The 24,000-nt window shown below is 44.7% G+C and overlaps 1 protein-coding gene across 8 annotated transcripts in view; it reads left to right on the forward strand.

Moving 5' to 3' along the window:
* Positions 1-24,000, forward strand: part of dgkzb (diacylglycerol kinase, zeta b) — an 80,058-nt gene that overhangs the window by 26,686 nt on the left and 29,372 nt on the right. For 3 of the 8 annotated variants that reach the window (XR_009940451.1, XM_062548120.1, XM_062548124.1), the window contains exons 2-12: positions 1-219; positions 6,809-6,911; positions 9,709-9,849; positions 13,840-13,917; positions 16,268-16,324; positions 16,618-16,686; positions 16,926-16,997; positions 17,249-17,359; positions 20,267-20,335; positions 21,160-21,255; positions 21,553-21,635. The exon at positions 1-219 is cut by the window's left edge and continues 754 nt beyond it. Coding sequence is in view for 7 of the 8 variants with exons in the window: in XM_062548120.1 (XP_062404104.1) it covers positions 1-219; positions 6,809-6,911; positions 9,709-9,849; positions 13,840-13,917; positions 16,268-16,324; positions 16,618-16,686; positions 16,926-16,997; positions 17,249-17,359; positions 20,267-20,335; positions 21,160-21,255; positions 21,553-21,635 (1,098 nt within the window). In the remaining variant the exon portion in view is untranslated. The remainder of the gene's footprint in view (positions 220-6,808; positions 6,912-9,708; positions 9,850-13,839; positions 13,918-16,267; positions 16,325-16,617; positions 16,687-16,925; positions 16,998-17,248; positions 17,360-20,266; positions 20,336-21,159; positions 21,256-21,552; positions 21,636-24,000) is intronic. The other 5 variants (XM_062548121.1, XM_062548123.1, XM_062548122.1 and 2 more) reach the window with 5 other exon arrangements.

Raw genomic sequence — 24,000 nt, forward strand, 5'->3', positions numbered from 1 at the left:
GCTCGTCGCCAACGCACACGGTTACCGCGGCAACCAGCGCAGGCAGCGCCGCGTCTCCACCGTCTCCAAGGCGGGAAGTCCGTGGCCTGGGCGGGGCCTCCCGTTGCCAAGTCGCCGCAACTCAGCGTGCCGGCGGATCTCTGGGTGCCATGGCAACGTTAGCCCCCTGCTGGGCGCTTACTACGACCCACGTCTGGAGTCCTGGAGGGGCTTTCTCTCGTATGTTCCTGACCCATAACCGTGCCCTGCACACACACACACACACACACACACACACACACACACACACACACACACACACACGTCTGGAGTCCTGGAGGGGCTTTCTCTCGCATGTTACTGACCCAGGGTTAGCATAGGGTTTAGCATAGAGCTGTGTGGCTACAAGAGGGTTAGCATAGGGTTTAGCATACAGCTGTGTGGCTACAAGAGGGTTAGCATAGGGTTTAGCATACAGCTGTGTGGCTACAAGAGGGTTAGCATAGGGTTTAGCATACAGCTGTGTGGCTACATACGGCTACATGCTGGGGCAGCCGTGGTGTACTGGTTAGCGCATCGGGCTTATAACCGGAAGGTTGCCGGTTCGATCCCCGACCAGTCCACCACGGCTGAAGTGCCCTTGAGCAAGGCACCTAACCCCTCACTGCTCCCCGAGCGCCGCTGGTTGGGCAGGCAGCTCACTGCTCTGGGTTGTGTGATTCACCTCACTGTGTGTTCACTGTGTGCTGTGTGTTCACTAATTCGGTTAAATTGGGTTAAATGCAGAGAACTGAATTTCCCTCACGGGATCAAAAAAGTATATATTCTATTCTATTCTATTCTATTCTATAAGGGTTAGCATAGGGTTTAGCATAGAGCTGTGTGGCTACAAGAGGGTTAGCATAGGGTTTAGCATAGAGCTGTGTGGTTGCATAGCTGTGTGGCTATATAGAGCTGTGTAGCTACATAGGGATTAGCATAGAGCTGTGTGGCTGCATAGGGGTTAGGGTTAGCATAGAGCTGTGTGGCTACATAGGGGTTAGCATAGAGCTGTGTGGCTGCATAGGGGTTAGCATAGAGCTGTGTGGCTACAAGAGGGTTAGCATAGGGTTTAGCATAGAGCTGTGTGGTTGCATAGCTGTGTGGCTATATAGAGCTGTGTAGCTACATAGGGATTAGCATAGAGCTGTGTGGCTACATAGGGGTTAGCATAGAGCTGTGTGGCTGCATAGGGGTTAGCATAGAGCTGTGTGCATACATAGGGTTTAGCATAGAGCTGTGTGGCTGCATTTAGCTGTGTGGCTATATAGAGCTGTGTAGCTACATAGGGGTTAGCATAGAGCTGTGTGGCTGCATAGGGGTTAGGGTTAGCATAGAGCTGTGTGGCTACATAGGGATTAGCATAGAGCTGTGTGGCTGCATAGGGGTTAGCATAAAGCCATGTGCATACATAGGGGTTGGCATAGAGCTGTGCAGCTACATAGTAGTTAGCATAGGAGTTAGCATAGAGCTGTGTGGCTTCATAGGGGTTAGAAAAAAGCTGTGCAGCTACATAGCAGTTAGCATAGAGCTGTGTGGCAGCATAGGGGTTAGCACAGGAGTTAAGTGCCTTTTTCAAACACTATTAAAGGTGAACTATGCACGTTTTTTAGCTTAATTTGCCTTAACTAATCAGCTTCGGAGGCACTGGAATGGTTATTTGACTTATTTCTGGTTGAATGACGGCTGTCTCGCTACCCCCTAAGGCCTGCGAGCGGAAAAAACACGCTTGCAAGTTTGTGCCACTGGGCTGGTGCACTGACAAACAGAAAGTCTCCAGCCTCGCGATCATGCCCATGAAAAGGCAGACTGACCGATTAGTCATGTTTTTGAATGGTCGTGCATCATTCCCTCAGTTTGCCTTGAGATGGGAGAAATACGGATCTCAGTGTTGGACTTCATCATTTTACATCATTGAAAGCAGGAAGTCCTATTCATGGGTTTCATTGAAATCCGTATTTCTCCCATCTCAAGGCAAACTGAGGGAATGATGCACGACCATTAAAAAACATGAAAGATACAAAGCTTAATGCTACTTCGGTGAAGTGTCCCTTTAATTGTTTTCCTTACTTGTGTCTTGTCGCCCTATTGGACGCTGCTACATGATGGGATTGTCCTGTGTCCAACCATAGCACAACTATATGTAGGGAACTGCTGTGGTTTTCTATTTGTTTCTTTCTGTTTATCAGTTTGTAGCCACTCCAATTTAGCATTGTAAATTAGCTGCTGTCTGAATCACCTCCTCACTGCCTGTGTGGTGGCAGCAGAACAGTTTCACTTTGGAGAAAGAGAGAAAGAGAGAAGCAGTGGTGTGTGTGTGTGTGTGTGTGTGTGTGTGTGTGTGTGTGTCACTGCCTGTGTGGTGGCAGCAGAACAGCTTCATTGCAGCTCTGGTGAGAAACCTGCCTCTGTGTGTGTGTGTGTGTGTGTGTGTGTGTGTGTGTCACTGCCTCTGTGCTCTGCAGCACGCAAATGACTGACGCTCATGAAGACACATTCTATCCCTTACACGAGCAAAATCCAATATCGGGGCTCTGCTTCCCGCCGCTCCTCTGGCTGTGAGCTATCACATGTGGGTACGGGAGCTGTGGTGTGATCTATCACATGTGGGCACGGGAGCTGTGCTGTGATCTATCACATGTGGGGGTGGATGGTGTAGTTGTAGTTTGTGTGTGATGGAGTGAATGGTGTAGCTGTGTGTGATGGGGTGGATGGTGTAGCTGTGTGTGATGGGGTGTTATTGTTCTGATGGTGTATTGTAATACAATTGTAACTGTGATGGTGTGTGACGGGGATGTTGTAATTTTGGTTGTGTGTGATGTTGTAGCTGTGTGTGATGGGGAATGTTGTAGTGTGTGATGGGGAATGTTATAGTCATAGTTGTGTGTGACGGGGAGTGTTGTAGTCGTAGTTGTGTGTGACGGGGAGTGTTGTAGTCGTAGTTGTGTGTGACGGGGAGTGTTGTAGTTGTGTGTGATGGGAATGTTGTAGTCGTAGTTGTGTGTGATGGGAGTGTTGTAGTCGTAGTTGTGTGTGACGGGGAGTGTTGTAGTCGTAGTTGTGTGTGACGGGGAGTGTTGTAGTCATAGTTGTGTATGACGGGGAGTGTTGTAGTGTTGTGTGACGGGGAGTGTTGTAGTCGTAGTTGTGTGTGACGGGGAGTGTTGTAGTGTTGTGTGACGGGGAGTGTTGTCGTCGTAGTTGTGTGTGATGGGAGTGTTGTAGTCGTAGTTGTGTGTGACGGAGAGTGTTGTAGTCGTAGTTGTGTGTGATGGGAGTGTTGTAGTCGTTGTTGTGTGTGACGGAGGATGAAGTAGTGGTCATGGTGTGTGGACAGAGGGGCGGAGTGACAGACTTGCACTGAGCGTGCTCATTAGCGGATGAGCAGAGGAGCTGTGGCCTCTTTGGGACGCATCAATGACATCGATCTCTCAGTCTGTTGCCCCCGCTGCACACTGGTGTGGTGTGGTGTGGTGTGGTGTGGTGTGGTGTGGTGTGGTGTGGTGTGGTGTGTGTGGTGTGTTGTGGTGTGTTGTGGTGTGTGTATCTCTCAGTCTGTTGCCCCCGCTGCACACTGATGTGGTGTGGTGTGGTGTGGTGTGGTGTGGTGTGGTGTGGTGTGTGTATCTCTCAGTCTGTTGCCCCCGCTGCACACTGATGTGGTGTGGTGTGGTGTGGTGTGGTGTGGTGTGGTGTGGTGTGGTGTGTGTATCTCTCAGCCTGTTGCCTCCACTTTACTGGGGGTGGGGAAGTCATCAAGGGTGGCAAGAAACTAAGGATCTCAAGTGTGCCACCACCAGAAATCTACACACCACACCAGCAGTGCTGATACACACACCACACCAGCAGTGCTGATACACACACCACACCACACCACACCAGCAGTGCTGATACACACACCACACCACACCAGCAGTGCTGATACACACACCACACCACACCACACCAGCAGTGCTGATACACACACCACACCACACCACACCAGCAGTGCTGATACACACACCACACCACACCAGCAGTGCTGATACACACACCACACCAGCAGTGCTGATACACACACCACACCACACCAGCAGTGCTGATACACACACCACACCACACCACACCAAACCACACCACACCAGCAGTGCTGATACACACACCACACCACACCAGCAGTGTTGATACACACACCACACCACACCACACCACACCAGCAGTGTTGATACACACACCACACCACACCAGCAGTGTTGATACACACACCACACCAGCCAATTGTGCAGGTTCTTCCACTTGAGAGATGAAAGATGCCTGTCATTCCAATCTTACATACACTTCAACTATGGATTTTTAATGAATTAATTGGTAAATTCCTCTGTAAAATAAATATTTGGCTACCTACAAACAAGCTAGATTTCTGTCTCTCACAGACCTGCAACTTCTTCTTTAAGAGGCTCCTCTTTCCTCCACTTGTCACCTGTATTAATGGCACCTGTTTGAACTAGTTATCAGCATAAAAGACCACAACCTCAAACAGTCATACTCCAAACTCCACTATGGCCAAGACCAAAGAGCTGTCAAAGGACACCAGAAACAAAACTAGACCTGCACCAGGCTGAGAAGACTAAATATGCAATAAGTCAGCAGTTTGGTGTGAAGAAATCAGCTGTGGGAGCAATTATTAGAAAATGGAACACATACAAGACCACTGATAATCTCCCTCAATCTGGGGCTCCGCACAAGATCTCACCCCGTGGGGTCAACATGATCACAAGAATGGTGAGCAAAAACCTCAGAACCATACGGGGGGGACCTAGTGAATGACCTGCAAAGAGCTGGGACAAGTATCAAAGGCAGGAACTCAAATCCTGCAGTGCCAGATATGTCCCTCTGCTTAAACCAGTACATGTCCAGGCTCGTCTGAAGTTTGCTAGAGAGCATTCAGATGATCTAGAAGAGGATTTGGAGAATGTCATATGGTCAGATGAAACCAAAATAGAACTTTTTGGTAAAAACTCAACTCGTCTTGTTTGGAGGAGAAGGAATCCTCAGCTGCTTCCAAAGAACACCATCCCTACTGTGAAGCATGGGGGTGGAAACATCATGGTTTGGGGCTGGGTTTTTTTGCAAAGGGACGACTGATCCGTGTGAAGTAAAGAATGAATGGGGCCATGTATCGTAAGATTTTGAGTGAAAACCTCCTTCCATTAGCAAGGGCATTGAAGATGAAATGTGGCTGGGTCTTTCAGCATGACCATGATCTCAAACACACTGCCTGGGCAACGAAGGAGTGGCTTTATTAGAAGCATTTCAAGGTCCTAGCCAGTCTCCAGATCTCAACCCCATAGAACATCTTTGGAGGGAGTTGAAAGTCTGTGTTGCCCAGAGACAGCCCCAAAACATCGCTGCTCTAGAGGAGATCTCCATAGAGGAATGGGATGAAATACCAGCAACGGTGAAAACATTTGATCTCTGTCATTGCCAACAAAGGGTATTGAAATGGATTTTTGTTATTGACCAAATACTAATTTTCCACCATAATTTGCAAATAAATTATTTTTAAAATCAGACAATATGATTTTCTTTTTCTCATTTTGTCTCTCATAGTTGAGGTATACCTATGATAAAAATGACAGGCATCTCTCATCTTTTTAAAGGAACACTCCACCGTTTATTTCATGGTAAACTATGTTATTCCCTTAACTAAGATGAGTTGATACATACCTCTCGCGTTTCACTGCGTCCACTCAAAGGCTCTGGTGCGCGGCGCTACTTTGATAGCACTTAGCTAGCCCAGTTCATTCATTTGGATCCAAACAGAGATGAAGTTAGAAACGACAAAACACCTCCATGTTTTCCCTATTAAAATACAGTTACACGAGTAGTCACACGACCAAGTATGGTTAGACAAAATAAAACGTGGTGCATTTCTAAGCGGGTAAGAGGGATAACTATTTTGTGTGGTGGAATAACACTTGGGAGCACTTTGACTCGGCACGGTAATATCAGTTTCTCTTTGGAGTGAGGATATTCCTGCGCCGAGTCGAAGTGCTCCCAAAGACGTGGGAGACTCCAAGGTCAAATGGAAAAAGGTTCGTTGTTCTGATGAAACCAAAATTGAGCTTTTTTTGGCCATCAGACTAGATGCTATATTTTCGGCAGACAGAAAACACTGCATCTCCAAAAATGCACCATGGCTAATTTGATTTGTGTTAATTATTGTAAAAACAAAAGGCCAAATTAAATTGATTAAGATTTAATTTATATAAGCAGTAAAAGTGGAAATATCCAAATATCTGCTCACATGACTTAAAAACCCTTAAACGGTCCAATTAAAGGTTCACCATATTTTGGTTCTCCTGGTCATCCAGATGAAGATGCTGAAATGGTCAGATGTTGCCATGGTGATGCTGTGAAAGTGTTTTTAGCGGGAGTGGTACGGACCTGTATGTTCCAATACACAATGTGCCACAGAGCTGTATGTTCCAATACACAATGATCACACCAGTACAGCTTATAAAATATGCATCCAAAAGTGTGAAGTTGTTATCTCTTTATGTGTGCGTGAGTAAAAAAGGTCAGCTGTGTTTTCACTGCACCTCAGTGCTGTGAAGTTGTTATCTCTTTATGTGTGCGTGAGTAAAAAAGGTCAGCTGTGTTTTCACTGCACCTCAGTGCTGTGAAGTTGTTATCTCTTTATGTGTGCGTGAGTAAAAAAGGTCAGCTGTGTTTTCACTGCACCTCAGTGCTGTGGTGGGGGACTCTTTAAAAGCCCTTCTCTTCCTCTTCCTCTTCCTCTTCCTCTCAGGAAAGCCATCGGCAAGACTGCCCAACCGCCAGCCCAGTCCAGCGCCACTCTGCCTGCCAAGGGCAACAGCCCTCACGAGATCTGCAGCACCGTCCACTGGACTGTAAGTAAAGCACCCAACCCAACACCTCACCCACCATACCATAGCACCCAACCCAACACCTCACCCACCATACCATAGCACCCAACCCAACACCTCACCCACCATACCATAGCACCCAACCCAACACCTCACCCACCATACCATGGCACCCAACCCAACACCTCACCCACCATACCATGGCACCCAACCCAACACCTCACCCACCATACCATAGCACCCAACCCAACACCTCACCCACCATACCATGGCACCCAACCCAACACCTCACCCACCATACCATGGCACCCAACCCAACACCTCACCCACCATACCATAGCACCCAACCCAACACCTCACCCACCATACCATGGCACCCAACCCAACACCTCACCCACCATACCATAGCACCCAACCCCGCCCAGCTCAACCCCAACCCAACACCTCACCCACCATACCATACCATAGCACCCAACCCAACACCTCACCCACCATACCATAGCACCCAACCCAACCCAACACCTCACCCACCATACCATAGCACCCAACCCAACACCTCACCCACCATACCATAGCACCCAACCCAACACCTCACCCACCATACCATAGCACCCAACCCAACACCTCACCCACCATACCATAGCACCCAACCCAACACCTCACCCACCATACCATAGCACCCAACCCCGCCCAACTCAACCCCAACCCAACCCAACACCTCACCCACCATACCATAGCACCCAACCCAACACCTCACCCACCATACCATAGCACCCAACCCAACACCTCACCCACCATACCATAGCACCCAACCCCGCCCAACTCAACCCCAACCCAACCCAACACCTCACCCACCATACCATAGCACCCAACCCAACACCTCACCCACCATACCATAGCACCCAACCCAACACCTCATCCACCATACCATAGCACCCAACCCAACACCTCACCCACCATACCATAGCACCCAACCCAACCCAACACCTCACCCACCATATCATAGCACCCAACCCAACACCTCACCCACCATACCATAGCACCCAACCCAACACCTCACCCACCATACCATAGCACCCAACCCAACCCAACACCTCACCCACCATACCATAGCACCCAACCCAACACCTCACCCACCATACCATAGCACCCAACCCAACACCTCACCCACCATACCATAGCACCCAATCCAACCCAACACCTCACCCACCATACCATAGCACCCAACCCCGCCCAACTCAACCCCAACCCAACCCAACACCTCACACACCATACCATGGAGCTCGACAGTCCCGCCCACAGCTGATTCCGGATGTAAGAATCCAATACAATTTCTCCATTGACAACTGGAGAATGAGCCATAAAATCGTAACCGTCCATTGTAGACTTAAAACCAGCTACGGCATGACTAAGCGATTGTACCTGCTCATACTGTATAGATGGCAAAAGTTAATGGGGCATCAAAAGATTTTTTATTTGCAATTTAATGAGAGAGCACTACACTGGCCAACATCCTAACGTGTAAAAGCTGATGAAAGCAGAGCCTTTGATTGGTAGAGATCACCGTTGCTATGGCAATTCCAAACAAAACCTTTGTTTGGGATCCCACGCCTGTCGTCTCACTGGAACTTTAAAAATTAAAATGGCTGACAGGGCTGTCAGAACCGACGTGTGGCCGTTCGAAAAAGAACGGTTTTCTCATCTTGAAGGTTGAAATTACTCAGTGGAGCCGGTAGGAAGTAATCATCTTCTTGTCTCAGGTTAATATGGAACCACCATGTTAAACTATCGTTATGCTACAAATGTTCAAAATGTGTGTACGTTTGTAAAGGATCACGGGACTGTAGCTTTTAATTTAAAATATGTACACATATTTTTTGTCTTGTACCTTTACCTTTTTTTCTGGTAGTTTTTTTGCTCGATATGATGTGTTGCATAAGTATGAGTCACGCCGTAGCTGGTTAGCCTAAGGCATCGTCTAAAACTCTATATTATATACAGATTTTTCCAGACGTCAATTAGCCTGGCTAGCGCCTACCACTTCTCAAATGAGACGTGGTCTGGCAACCAGACGTTAATTTTCTTGCATTTGAAATAATGTCCAGATCCAGATCGAAAATTTGGGTGTTAGTGTCCAGACTGCCTTAGCATGTGAATGAAATCACTGCGCAAGGCAGGATGGGAACACCCAGGCTAGACGTCAATGGGAGAAATGAATGAGAAACTTACATCCTGAACATAAGCTCTCTCGGAGGAGGGGCGGGACTGTCGAGCTCTATAGCACCCAACCCAACTTCTCACCCACCATACTATAGCAACCAAACCCAACCCAACTCCTCACCTACCATACCATAGCAACCCAACCCCATTCTGACCTCTCACCCACAACACACATACACTCCCTACACTCCCAAGATTGACTGTGTTATCATGTTATCCGAGCATTTAGCTAACCCTAAGCTAGCATCCGTAAGCTAGCGTCCACAAGGGGGTCAGGCCCCAGTCCTCCATAAGTTAGAGAGAGTCCAGTGTCTCATGTTAGTGATGTCATGATGCCCACTCTCTGTGCTCTGTCCAGCGTCTCATGTTAGTGATGTCATGATGCCCACTCTCTGTGCTCTGTCCAGTGTCTCATGTTAGTGATGTCATGATGCCCACTCTCTGTGCTCTGTCCAGCGTCTCATGTTAGTGATGTCATGATGCCCACTCTCTGTGCTCTGTCCAGTGTCTCATGTTAGTGATGTCATGATGCCCACTCTCTGCTCTGTCCAGTGTCTCATGTTGGTGATGTCATGATGCCCACTCTCTGTGCTCTGTCCAGTGTCTCATGTTAGTTGTCATGACGAGCACACTGCTGTGTTGGCAGGAGAGCGCCAGCTATGGGCAGCACGTGTGGCTTGAGAGCAGCGGCACGGGGGACTTCTGCTACGTGGGAGAGCAGTACTGCTTTGCCAAGTCCCTGGTGAGTGGCTGAGTGAGTCAGTGAATTAATAAGTCAGTGAGTGAGAGTGTGAGAGTGTGAGAGTGTGAGTAAGTGTGAGTGAGTGAGTGAGTGTGTGTGTTAGTGAGTAAGTGTGAGTAAGTGTGAGTGAGTGAGTGTGAGTGAGTGTGTGTGTGTTAGTGAGTAAGTGTGAGTAAGTGTGAGTGAGTGAGTGTGTGTGTGTGTGTGTGTGTGTGTGTGTGTGTTAGTGAGTAAGTGTGAGTAAGTGTGAGTGAGTGAGTGAGTGTGCTAGTGAGTGAGTGAGTGAGTGAGTGAGTGAGTGAGTGAGTGAGTGTGCTAGTGAGTGAGTGAGTGTGTGTGTGTGTGAGTGTGTTAGTGAGTGTGTTAGTGAGTGAGTGAGTGTGAGTGTTAGTGAGTGAGTGAGTGAGTGTGTTTAGTGAGTGAGTGAGTGTGTGAGTGAACGAAAGAGTGAGTGAGTGAGTGTGTGAGTGTGCTAGTGAGTGAGTGAGTGAGTGTGTGTGTGTGAGTGTGTTAGTGAGTGAGTGAGTGTGAGTGAGTGAGTGTGTGTGTGTTAGTGAGTGAGTGAGTGAGTGAGTGTGTTTAGTGAGTGAGTGAGTGAGTGAGTGAGTGAGTGAGTGAGTGAGTGAGTGTGTTTAGTGAGTGAGTGTGTGAGTGAACGAAAGAGTGAGTGAGTGAGCAATTAAGCAAATGAGTGAATGAGTGTGAGTGTGGTAATGAGGAGGAAATGTGTGAGGGAGGGAGTGCGCTGATGAAGCGTCTTTATGTTTAAAAATTAGTTTAAATATATATATATATATATATATATTCTATTGCCTGTTTTTTTCTGAAATTGTTTATTTGATGGACTGAGTGTTTTCGTGTTGATTTTGTAAGGTGACCTTGAGTGTTGGGAAAGGCGGCCATAAATAAAGTGCATTGTTATTGTTATTGTTATTATTATTGCAAGAGCTGGGGCCTATTTCACAAAACCAGAGTAAGTAGATCCAAGATAAGTGACGACACACGCGGTTGACCAAGCCTGGTCAAAGTAAACATGCTAAATACGTTTCACTAATGCTGAGCGCAGATGAGTTGAGGCGGCTAGGTCAAGACAGGTCTAAGTTATTCGGTATGTGTGCGCGTTCTCGTTTCTCCCCCAAATAACTCACGGTGGGAATAAAAAAAGACGCGAAAAATAGCGTCTTGCACACGAAGTGAACAACCGCTTTTGATATAGACTAACAACGAGGTGAAGTTGTACTTTTTTTTGGATGGGAATCATGAGTATTTCTGTTACATAGCGGGAGTAGGTGTGGCAGATCAACTGAATGCAAATTTACGTATGCACCCACGTGTGAGAGCTTCCTTGTCTCAGCACGCAACGTCATTAAGAAAGCTCTTTGCCACCGCAAAGATGCACAAAGTATGTCCTATATTATCTTAATTTGTCTTAAAGGCCGAATTAGTTGAAAACACCTTCGAAAAATGTCCCCTCCACTTCCAATAAACTACTAGGCTATTCATCAAACGTCCGTCAAAAAATAAGCAAACAACGAGTAGGCTATGTTATTAATTATAAGGCCACCATAATTTAAATAACATCCATATGGTATTAGGCAGACATTCTGCTGTGTTTTGCGAGTAAATGCAAGTAGCAAATATAAATGGAATACAGCTCTTTGAAAAAATCGCATGGAGGTCTGATTTGAATGACAGCTAGCAGAACCAATCAGATAATGTAATTACCATTAGAATTAACTTAGCTTGGCTGTTAGCCTGGTCGGGAGCAGGCTAGCTTCCAGGTATAAATTCCCATGGTAACTTATATGTGATCTCTTCTGTGAAACCAAGTCAAGGCTATGTTCATCCAGGATAACCCAGTAAGCCTGTCTAAATCCCCTATCTTGGTTTTGTGAAATACCCCCCTGGGGCCTATTTCACAAAACCAGAGTAAGTAGATCCAAGATAAGTGACGACACACGCGGTTGACCAAGCCTGGTCAAAGTAAACATGCAAAACACGTTTCACTAATGCTGAGCGCAGATGAGTTGAGGCGGCTAGGTCAAGCCAGGTGTAAGTTATTCGGTATGTGTGCGCGTTCTCGTTTCTCCCCCAAATAACTCACGGTTGGAATAAAAAAGACGCGAAAAATAGCGTCTTGCACACAAAGTGAACAACCGCTTTTGATATAGACTAACAACGAGGTAAAGTTGTACTTTTTTGGATGGGAATCATGATTATTTCTGTTACATAGCGGGAGTAGGTGTGGCAGACCAAGTGAATGCAAATGTACGTATGCACCCACGTGAGAGAGCTTCCTTGTCTCGGCACGCAACGTCATTAAGAAAGCGCTTAGGCAAAGCGCTTTCTTAATGACGTTGCGTGGCAAGCGGTGGCAAAGCGCTTTCTTAATGACGTTGCGTGCCGAGACAAGGAAGCTCTCACACGTGGGTGCATACGTACATTTGCATTCACTTGGTCTGCCACACCTACTCCCGCTATGTAACAGAAATAATCATGATTCCCATCCAAAAAAGTACAACTTTACCTCGTTGTTAGTCTATATCAAAAGCGGTTGTTCACTTTGTGTGCAAGACGCTATTTTTCGCGTCTTTTTTATTCCAACCGTGAGTTATTTGGGGGAGAAACGAGAACGCGCACACATACCGAATAACTTACACCTGGCTTGACCTAGCCGCCTCAACTCATCTGCGCTCAGCATTAGTGAAACGTGTTTTGCATGTTTACTTTGACCAGGCTTGGTCAACCGCGTGTGTCGTCACTTATCTTGGATCTACTTACTCTGGTTTTGTGAAATAGGCCCCTGGGGCCCGTTGCACAAAAGCAGAATTAAGACATCCGGGATAAGTTACTGAGCCGCGATCACTGAATCCTAAACAAGAGCATACCGGCTGAATCGGTTGCACAAAGACCAATCCAGGATGAGCAGACACGGATTCATCAAGCCAGGTGTAAGTTATTCGGTGTATGTGCGCGTTCTCGTTTCTCCCCCAATAACTCGCGGTTGGAATAAAAAAGACGCGAAAAATAGCGTCTTGCACACAAAGTAAACAACCGCTTTTGATATAGACTAACAACGAGGTAAAGTTTTACTTTTTTGGATGGGGGATCATGATTTTTTCTGTTACATAGCGGGAGTAGGTGTGGCAGATCAACTGAATGCAAATTTACGTATGCACCCACGTGTGTGAGAGCTTCCTTGTCTCGGCACGCAACGTCATTAGGAAGCGCTTTGCCACCGCAAAGATGCACAAAGTATCTTAATTTGTCTTAAAAGCCGAATTAGTTCAAAACACCTTCGAAAAATGTCCCCTCCACTTCCAATCAACTACTACAGCAGCCTATTCATCAAACATCTGTCAAAAAAGAAGCAAACAACGAGTAGGCTATGTTATTAATTATAAGGCCACCATAATTTAAATGACATCCATATGGTATTTAGGCAGACATTCTGCTGTGTTTTGCGAGTAAATGCATGTTGCAAATAATATATAAATGGAATCTACAGCTCTTTAAAAAAAAAATCACGTGGAGGTCTCATTTGAATGACAGCTAGCTGAACCAATCAGATAATGTAATTACCATTAGAATCAACTTATCTTGGCTGTGAGCCTGGTCAGGAGCAGGCTAGCTCCACAGAATAAATCGCCATGGTAACTTATACCATAACATATCCTGCTGCCCCCTATCCCGCTTTTGTGCAACTGGATCACGGATAAATTGAGCCAGGATAACCAAGATATCCCGGGTTAATCCCTTATCCTAGTTTTGTGCAATAGGCCCCTGGAGAGCTGAGTGCAGGCCTGCCCCCTGCTGGGGAAAGGGCAACATGAACTTTCTTCACCCACTTTCACCCACCCAAATATTTTCAAGCTCAAAAACTCACAACTCGTGGGTTTGAAAAACATTTTCTGTTTTCTATGTTTAGTACCAAACATCACTGGATGACAACACAAATGAAATTAATTCAAAATATTTTTCTTCAAACAGCAGAAATCCATGACTCGCTACAAGTGTGCTGCCTGCAAGATAGCAGTTCATAGCGACTGCATGGAGCAGCTGGAGAGGGTACCCATGTTTTTATATTTTATATTTTAGTGTCTTTAGTATCTTTTACTGTTCATAGGTATAAATATAAATACATAGCATATAGAGAGGGTACCCATGTTTTTATATTTTAGTGTCTTTAGTATCTTTTACTGTTCATAGGTATAAATATAAATACATAGCATCTAGAGAGGGTACCCATGTTTTTATATTTTGTATTTTAGTGTCTTTAGTATATTGTACTGTTCATAGGTATAAATATAAATACATAGCATCTAGAGAGGGTACCCATGTTTTTATATTTTATATTTTAGTGTCTTTAGTATATTGTACTGTTCATAGGTATAAATATAAATACATAGAGGGTACCCATGTTTTTATATTTTAGTGTCTTTAGTATCTTTTACTGTTCATAGGTATAAATATAAATACATAGCATCTAGAGAGGGTACCCATGTTTTTATGTTTTAGTGTCTTTAGTATATTGTACTGTTCATAGGTATAAATATAAATACATAGCATCTAGAGAGGGTACCCATGTTTTTATATTTTATATTTTAGTGTCTTTAGTATATTGTACTGTTCATAGGTATAAATATAAATACATAGAGGGTACCCATGTTTTTATATTTTAGTGTCTTTAGTATCTTTTACTGTTCATAGGTATAAATATAAATACATAGCATCTAGAGAGGGTACCCATGTTTTTATGTTTTAGTGTCTTTAGTATATTGTACTGTTCATAGGTATAAATATAAATACATAGCATCTAGAGAGGGTACCCATGTTTTTATATTTTATATTTTAGTGTCTTTAGTATATTGTACTGTTCATAGGTATAAATATAAATACATAGCATCTAGAGAGGGTACCCATGTTTTTATATTTTAGTGTCTTTAGTATCTTTTACTGTTCATAGGTATAAATATAAATACATAGCATCTAGAGAGGGTACCCATGTTTTTATATTTTAGTGTCTTTAGTATATTGTACTGTTCATAGGTATAAATATAAATACATAGCATCTAGAGAGGGTACCCATGTTTTTATATGTTAGTGTCTTTAGTATCTTTTACTGTTCATAGGTATAAATATAAATATATAGCATCTAGAGAGAGTACCCATGTTTTTATATTTTAGTATCTTTAGTATATTTTACTGTTCATAGGTATAAATATAAATACATAGCAGCTAGAGAGGGTACCCATGTTTTTATATGTTAGTGTCTTTAGTATCTTTTACTGTTCATAGGTATAAATATAAATACACAGCATCTAGAGAGGGTACCCATGTTTTTATATTTTAGTGTCTTTAGTATCTTTTACTATAAGTATAAATGCATAGCAGCTACAGTAGAGAAGGTACCTCTGAGCAAGCTGTGCTCTTTATGCGATATTATAGAATTATATTTTGGCTATTTACATTCAACACTGCGCTTAGTGTATCCTCTCCTCACCCCTGTTTACCTCTAGTGTGGTCCAGGGGGTTATTCCAAGTACTGTATGTGGTTTAGTGACAAACCTGAGTTCGTTAACTCAGAGTAAGTGGTAAACCTCCTAATTCGCCCTTGTCACACTATAACATTCTGAAGCGATAACGAGGTTTTGGTTGTAGAAAGTTTGAAAACGTTGGTGTGAGTGAATGGAGTAATATTACTATTTAGTTTATTGCTGTGTATTTCTTAGCATCGATGGATCTAAGAACTATTTTGTCATGGTTTCCCAAGAGACACAGACTTCCATCGACAGTGGATTGCCAAAATAAAGTGTGATGTTGGATTTTGACATTTAGCCGAAATAGCACATCAATCGTTCTCTTACCTGCCTTATATGTGGTGAGGCTGCCCTCTATCCTATAATATGTCCTTTTATACTGATCTCTATCCTAGAACATGTCCTTTTATACTGATCTCAGGATCCGATTTCCTTCATTAGCCCACTTAACAACATCCATCGTCATGAATGTTAAAACTGAAGACTCCAGATGTTTTGTTAATCCACCAGGATTGTTATTAAAGCAGTTCAAGTTGTACATGACACTGTAAGTGAATGTAGCGTAACCGCACCATCACAGCCTCGTTTTCATGCTGAAAATGTTCAAAATGGCGCTCAGGTGACAAGCGAGTAGAACATCTGGACGGCCTTATTCTCCTAGTATAGAATAGAACATCTGGACGGCCTTATTCTCCTAGTATAGAATAGAACATCTGGACGGCTTTAATCTGCTATCAAAACAATGGCATGGGGTTGGTGTTGTAGGAGGTTTAGCACTTACCCAGCTTTGCCACTAAAGCATGTGCCTGGAGTACCCCTGTTCCTCATCTTCTTACCGTTGCTATTGATGTGAACTGAGTCTCTGAATCTCCATGCAGATCAACTTCAGGTGTAAACCATCTTTCAGGGATCCAGCGACTAGAAATATCCGAGAGGTGATTAACTATGACCCCACACGCACACACACACACACAATCAGGGATTCCCCAAACTGATATCTAAACACACACACATACACACAGTAATGCCATTGTATAATAAATTACATTAAATGTCTTTCTGACCTACATGACCTGAGTGTCTGTGAACATGTGAGTGATGATGAAGATGATGATGACGAAGGTGATGAAGGCGATGTGTGTGTGTGTGTGTGTGTGTGTGTGTGTGTGTGTGTGTGTGTGTGTGTGTGTGTGTGTGTGTGTGTGTGTGTGTGTGTGTTCTGTCTCAGCCAAGTGTGGTGCGTCATCACTGGGTGCACCGGAGGCGTCAAGATGGAAAATGTAGGCAGTGTGGCAGGGTAAGAGCTCACCTGTGTGTGTGTGTGTGTGTGTGTGTGTGTGTGTGTGTGTATGTGTGTGTGTCTCTCTCTGTGTGTGTGTGTGTGTGTGTGTGTGTGTGTGTGTGTGCGTGTGCGTGTGCGTGTGCGTGTGCGTGTGCGTGTGTGTGTGCTTGTGTGTGTGCCTATGACTGAGTTCTGCAGTATATCATATAAATGTTTAGCTTATTTACATCTGATATCTGTTTCTGTCTCCACAGGGTTTTCAACAGAAGTTTGCGTTTCACAGTAAAGACATTGTTGCCATCAGTTGCTCTTGGTGTAAACAGGCAGTACGTATGCATAAACACTCAAGCACACACACGCACGCACGCACACACGCGCACACGCGCACACACACACACACACACACACACACACACACACACTCACACACACACAGAGACACCCAGGACCCTAACTCTATCATAGGGCCGTTCTCTTCTGTTGTATGTACCGTTTTCTCTCCTTGTTCTGCAGTGCCATGATAACATTATGTGTGTGTGTGTGTGTGTGTGTGTGTGTGTGTGTGTGTTTTCTGCAGTACCATAATAAAGTCAGCTGTTTCATGCTGCAGCAGATTGAAGAGCCATGCTCCTTGGGGGCTCACGCCTCTGTGATAGTGCCCCCGACCTGGATCATCCGAGTCCGCAAGGTACAGCTAACGTCAACGCTATAGCACAGCTAACGTCAACGCTATAGCACTCACAGATACAGCTAATGTCAACACTGTAGCACTCATAAGTACAGCTAACGTCAACGCTATAACACAACTAACGTCAACGCTATAGCACAGCTAACGTCATCGCTATAGCACAGCTAACGTCAACGCTATAACATAGCTAATGTCAATGCTGTAGCACAGCTAACGTCAACGCTGTAGCACAGCTAACGTCAACGCTATAGCACTCACAGATACAGCTAATGTCAACACTGTAGCACTCATAAGTACAGCTAACGTCAACGCTATAACACCGCTAACGTCAAAGTTAAAGCACAGCTAACGTCAACGCTATAGCACAGCTAACGTCAACGCTATAGCACAGCTAACGTCAACGCTATAGCACAGCTAACGTCAATGCTATAGCACAGCTAACGTCAACGCTATAACACAGCTAATGTCAACGCTGTAGCACAGCTAACGTCAACGCTATAGCACTCACAGATACAGCTAATGTCAACACTGTAGCACTCATAAGTACAGCTAACGTCAACCCATAGACACAGCTAACGTCAACGCTGTAACACTCATAGGCACAGCTAACATCAACGCTATAACACAGCTAACGTCAATGCTATAGCACAGCTAATGTCAACGCTATAGCACTCATGGATGTAGCTAATGTCAATGCTGTAGCAAGTACAGCTAATGTCAACGCTATAGCACTCATAGATACAGCTAATGTCAACACTGTAGCACTCATAAGTACAGCTAACGTCAACGTTATAGCACTCATAGATACAGCTAATGTCAATGCTGTAGCAAGTACAGCTAACGTCAACGCTATAACACAGCTAACGTCAACGCTATAGCACTGAAAGATATAGCTAATGTCAATACTATAGCACGCATAGGTACAGCTAACTTCACGCTATAACACTTATAGGTACAGCTAATGTCAACGCTATAGCACAGCTAATGTCAATGCTATAGTACTCATGGGTACAACTAACGTCCACGTTACAGCACTCATACAGCTAACCTCAACGCTATATCACTCATGGGTACAGCTAGCGTCAACGCTATAGAACAGCTTACAGCTAACAGCTAGCACTAATAACGCTATGGAAGAATCGGTAAAAACTGGTTCAGAAAGGTCCCCTCATCTATGACTAGCTTATGGTCATACTTAGCATAGCTAAACCAACCCTTTAACACTCCATAGACAGGACTAGTCAATGTGGGTGGGTGTGAGCTCACATAGGGGTCACAGCAACAAACCCACAGACACAGGAGTCACAGCAACTATCTCAGCTAACTCAAAGACACAGGGGTCACACAAGCTAACCCAGCTGACTCAGAGAAACAGGAGTTACATCAGCTAACCTAAAGACACAGGAGTCCCAGCAAACTCACGGCACACATTATGTGTGGCCCAATTAGACGACAATTGTTTTTGAATCAGTAGATGTTCCTCTCTCCAGCAACAGTAAAACCATCCACCAAAGCCACTGCGAATACGAGATCATGCTTCTTAAAAATGACCGAAATTTAGAGGGATGAAAATTCTGCTTTCAGTGGTTTAGATAACCCCTCAATGCACCTTTTGGTCTTTAAAACGATGCTACCTAGGCTCTATGGAAATATAAAGCTTATGTTCATATCTTTATCAGGATAATCAGGGTAGAAATGGCAATTTCAGTCATTTTCAGCCATGAATTGTTGGATTTTTGAGGGTCTCTGAGAGGGGTCCCAGAACTCCATAACAAAAAACAGCTGGAGGGTTTTTAGTATACGGCTGTTCATAGTTCCACATGCTTATCACATATACAAAGTATGAGCCGATTTGGCCGACCCCCATCTTCCCACCTCTGCCTGGTTCTCTCATGCAATGACTCTTAAAGGTTCCACTGCATGTTCGCGGAGAACTACCTCCTCAGACTGTTTGCGATTGTTCGCAAACAGTCAAACGTTCACTGAAAACTCAAGGCTAATGGAACACTATTTGCAAACGTTCGCCTATGTTTATGAATTTGAATGCACCTCTGCTAACCTAGAGACACAGGATTCACAGCTGTTACAGCCAACCCAGAGACCCAGCAATCAACAGGTGATCTGCTGAAGGCACTGAAATCGACCACCAGGGGGCAGTAGGCAGGGGCCATCACACATGAAGAGTCACTGCAATGCAAAAAAGGAAATCTAACCAACTGTTATTAATCTTATATGAATATCAAAAAATCTATTTGATATTGTTTTTAGTATGAAAAGACTTATCTAGCACTCTCTCAAAAGATCAGTTTGATTTAATCTAGCGCGCGGCGCAACTTTGATAGCACTTAGCTAGCCCAATGCATTCATTAGGATCCAAACAGAGATAAAGTTAGAAGCGACCAAACACCTCCATGTTTTCCCTATTAAAATACAGTTACACGAGTAGTCACACGACCAAGTATGGTGAGACAAAATAAAATGTGGTGCACTTACAAGCAGGTAAAAGGGATAACTATATTGTGTGGCGGAATAACATTGGGAGCACTTAGACTCGGCGCAGTAATATCCTCACTCCAAAGTGAAACTGAAAGTGCAGGAGTGAGGATATTACTGCGCCACACAATATAGTTATCCCTGCTACCAAATGCACACAACTCGTCTTAGTTATAAGGGAATAACGTAGTTTAATATGTAAACGGTGAAGTGTTCCTTTAAAATTAGTCAAAGTCTTCTTAAATTAAGTCAAATGATTTCACAAGAAAGCACTAGGTAAGTCTCTGTATACTGAAAACAATACTAATAGTTTTTTTTTATCTTGATATAAGATTTGTAACACTTGGTTAGATTTGATTAGATAAGCGTTTTTTGCAAGTTACATGTGCTATATGTGTTACTGTATGTTTCTAGGCTTCCGTAAAGTCCAGCAAGAAGAAGAAGAGGTCCGTGAAACCCAAGGCTGTTAAGAAGGGAGTCGAGGTGAGATCCAATTAACTAACACTGAAAAACTGTTAAAGGGATAGTTCGGGTTTTAAGACACGAAGTTATGTGGGTTCCCTGTCAGCAACGTTGTGCATCAGCACTGACTTACCCCCCGACAGCGTCCTGTGAGCCGAGATCCAGCCGGTTTTTGATCGTTTTTGACGCTGAAGAAAGTAGTCCGGCAAGTTGCTGGGGTCACGAAAGTAAAGTGTTTTTCTTCTCAAAACCATATGCGTTCAAAAGAGTGATATATTTGCACCACAAAAACGTTGTCCAGCTGTCAGTAGCGCGCAGTGATAGGAATCGAGAAAAATAGTGCCAAGTGATAACGAGGTTTGAATTTTTCCTGGACAACGTTTTTGTGGTGCAAATATATCACTCTTTTGAACGCTTATGGTTTTGAGAAGAAAAACACTTTACTTTCGTGACCCCAGCAACTTGCCGGACTACTTTCTTCAGCATCAAAAACCGGCTGGATCTCGGCTCACAGGACGCTGTCGGGGGGTAAGTCAGTGCTGATGCACAACGTTGCTGACAGGGAACCCATATAACGTTGTGTCTTAAAACCCGAACTATCCCTTTAAGCATGCTGTCACTGACAAGCATACAACAAGAAATAGACTAAACTTGTATGACTGTGTTTGGTAACTTTAAGCATATACGTGTGTTTATAACTGTAAACGTGTATGTGCTTTCTAACTTTAAACCTATATGTGTGCTTGATAACTTCAAACTTATATCTGTGTTTTGTAACTTTAAACCTATATGTTAGTGTGTAGCAAGAAGAGTAACCCAGTATGTGTATGTGGTAACTGTAACAGGACGGGAAATGGAAACACTTCCTCATCAAGCCCATCCCGTCCCAGCACATGAAGCCTTTGCTGGTGTTCATCAACCCCAAAAGTGGAGGCAATCAGGTGGGTGTCTGGTAGATGTCACAGCATCCATTTCATGTTCACAGTTTAGTTGTTTCTAACACAGTTTGTTCTAGTTTCCTTAGTTTGTCACAAACTACATGTACTGACTTCTAAAGTCAAAGTCAAGTTTATTTCTATAGCACGATTTACAGACGGCTGAGCCGCACCAAAGTGCTTCACAATAAAGTGCAAAAATGACTTCTACGTGTTAGAAGTCTTCATGACATATTATAGATGATAGAAGTAGATGATAGAAATAGAACAACGCTTAATGGCATTCTGTTCTGGCTCTTTAAGGGAACCAAAATCATTCGATCTTTCATGTGGTACTTGAACCCTCGTCAAGTGTTTGACCTCAGTCTGGGGGGACCAAAGGATGGGTGAGTAACATTGATACTGCAGTATTCCACAGACCAACAACCTGGCACTAAGTCTCAAAAGCTTTCAGTTAGTCTGGCTATCACCATACTAAGCTAAATCTTTTAAGATCGAACTCTGGGGAGTCTGCACTTTATTTCTACTGCACAGGAGGTGTGATCAATGGGCATTGTTCAAATGACTCCGTATGCTTGGATAGTCCTTCAACCAATCAGACCAATGATCCGGTGCATCTTTTTGATAAACTAGTTTGCAATTGGACCCAAAGGTTGTGGACAGGAAGCAGGGGAGATAGATGTGCAGGTTTCCCGCCTAAGCTGCCGGGCAAAATCCAAATCACCAGCAGGTCAGACAGGGTTCACCCACCCTAACTTTCAGGGTTCACCCACCCTAACTTTCAGTGGCATCGGTTCCTTTCCTCCTCTTGGGCTTCTGAGGGTAGATGTTCTCACTCAGGTCCTCTTGCGTTTCTCAGGGTAGATGTGCTCACTCAGGTCCTCTTGTGTTGTGTTTCTGAGGGTAGATGTGCTCACTCAGGTCCTCTTGTGTTTCTGAGGGTAGATGTGCTCACTCAGGTCCTCTTGCGCACTGTAAGCACTAAACATTCTGACCAACTGACCCAGGTTAACATCAAGGCTTCAGCTGTGGTAACAGATGACTCACTGCCCTGCTGAAAGAAACAGCCTGGCCATATTAAGGTGCCAGCTTGACCAGCTCATTAACCAGCTTGCGGGACCACCCTTTCAATGGCAGACCAGCTAACCTTCAGTTTACTTAGCTTCAGCTGGTTTTGCTTTTTTGCTTGTTGTACCACCTCAAGTTGGTCATTTCAGCTGGTGTTGCTGGTCTTACATTGCTGGTTTAACTGGCTATGCTAGTTTACACAAGCTATATCAAACATGACCACGCCATGGTCACGCCAGCTTGTCCAACTTCCTCAGATGGTTACGCTAGCATCTCCACCTGTTGGCCCGACCAGCTACACCAGCAAAGACCAGCAAGAGCTGGAAGAAGCTAAAACCAGCTACCAGCTAAAACCAGCTGCCAGCATGCTGGTTTCTAGCTGTTTTTCCTCAGCAGGGTAGTCTCTCATGTTTCTGCTTACTCACACCGATTCACACACAGTCTCAGACCGGCAGCACCCTCCCTGGGCCAGATCAGCACCGTCCCTGGGCAGCATCCTCCCTGGGCCAGATCAGCAGCACTGAGCCTGGCTGCTCCAATAAGAGACGTAGTTCTCTCACGGTTGCTCCAACCATAAGAGACTATCAGCAGTAGTGTAGTTCTCTCACGGTTGCTCCAACCATAAGAGACGATCAGCAGTAGTCTGGCTGCTCCAATAAGAGACGTAGTTCTCTCACGGTTGCTCCAACCATAAGAGACGATCAGCAGTAGTCTGGCTGCTCCAATAAGAGACGTAGTGCTCTCACGGTTGCTCCAACCATAAGAGACGATCAGCAGTAGTCTGGCTGCTCCAATAAGAGACGTAGTGCTCTCACGGTTGCTCCAACCATAAGAGACGATCAGCAGTAGTCTGGCTGCTCCAATAAGAGACGTAGTTCTCTCACGGTTGCTCCAACCATAAGAGACGATCAGCAGTAGTCTGGCTGCTCCAATAAGAGACGTAGTGCTCTCACGGTTGCTCCAACCATAAGAGACGATCAGCAGTAGTCTGGCTGCTCCAATAAGAGACGTAGTTCTCTCACGGTTGCTCCAACCATAAGAGACGATCAGCAGTAGTCTGGCTGCTCCAATAAGAGACGTAGTGCTCTCACGGTTGCTCCAACCATAAGAGACGATCAGCAGTAGTCTGGCTGCTCCAATAAGAGACGTAGTGCTCTCACGGTTGCTCCAACCATAAGAGACGATCAGCAGTAGTCTGGCTGCTCCAATAAGAGACGTAGTTCTCTCACGGTTGCTCCAACCATAAGAGACGATCAGCAGTAGTCTGGCTGCTCCAATAAGAGACGTAGTGCTCTCACGGTTGCTCCAACCATAAGAGACGATCAGCAGTAGTCTGGCTGCTCCAATAAGAGACGTAGTTCTCTCACGGTTGCTCCAACCATAAGAGACGATCAGCAGTAGTCTGGCTGCTCTCACGGCTGGGCTTTGGGGTGCAGTGCCATAACTGCAGTGATTCAATGGCAAGACTGAACACAGCCAAGAGATCAGACACAAAACAGCACCAAAGCCCTTTTTAATACATGGATATTTGGTGTTGTACATTTACTATGAAATTGTGATGAATGTATTAAGTTCTAATGCATGCCATACGTAGGTTGGAGATTAATGTTCTAATATGTTCTAATGTTCTAATGCCTGCTATGTGTAGGTTGGAGATGAATGTTCTAATGTTCCAATATGTTC

Source organism: Sardina pilchardus, chromosome 10 (genome assembly GCF_963854185.1).
Source record: "Sardina pilchardus chromosome 10, fSarPil1.1, whole genome shotgun sequence".
Taxonomy (NCBI): Eukaryota; Metazoa; Chordata; class Actinopteri; order Clupeiformes; family Clupeidae; genus Sardina; species Sardina pilchardus.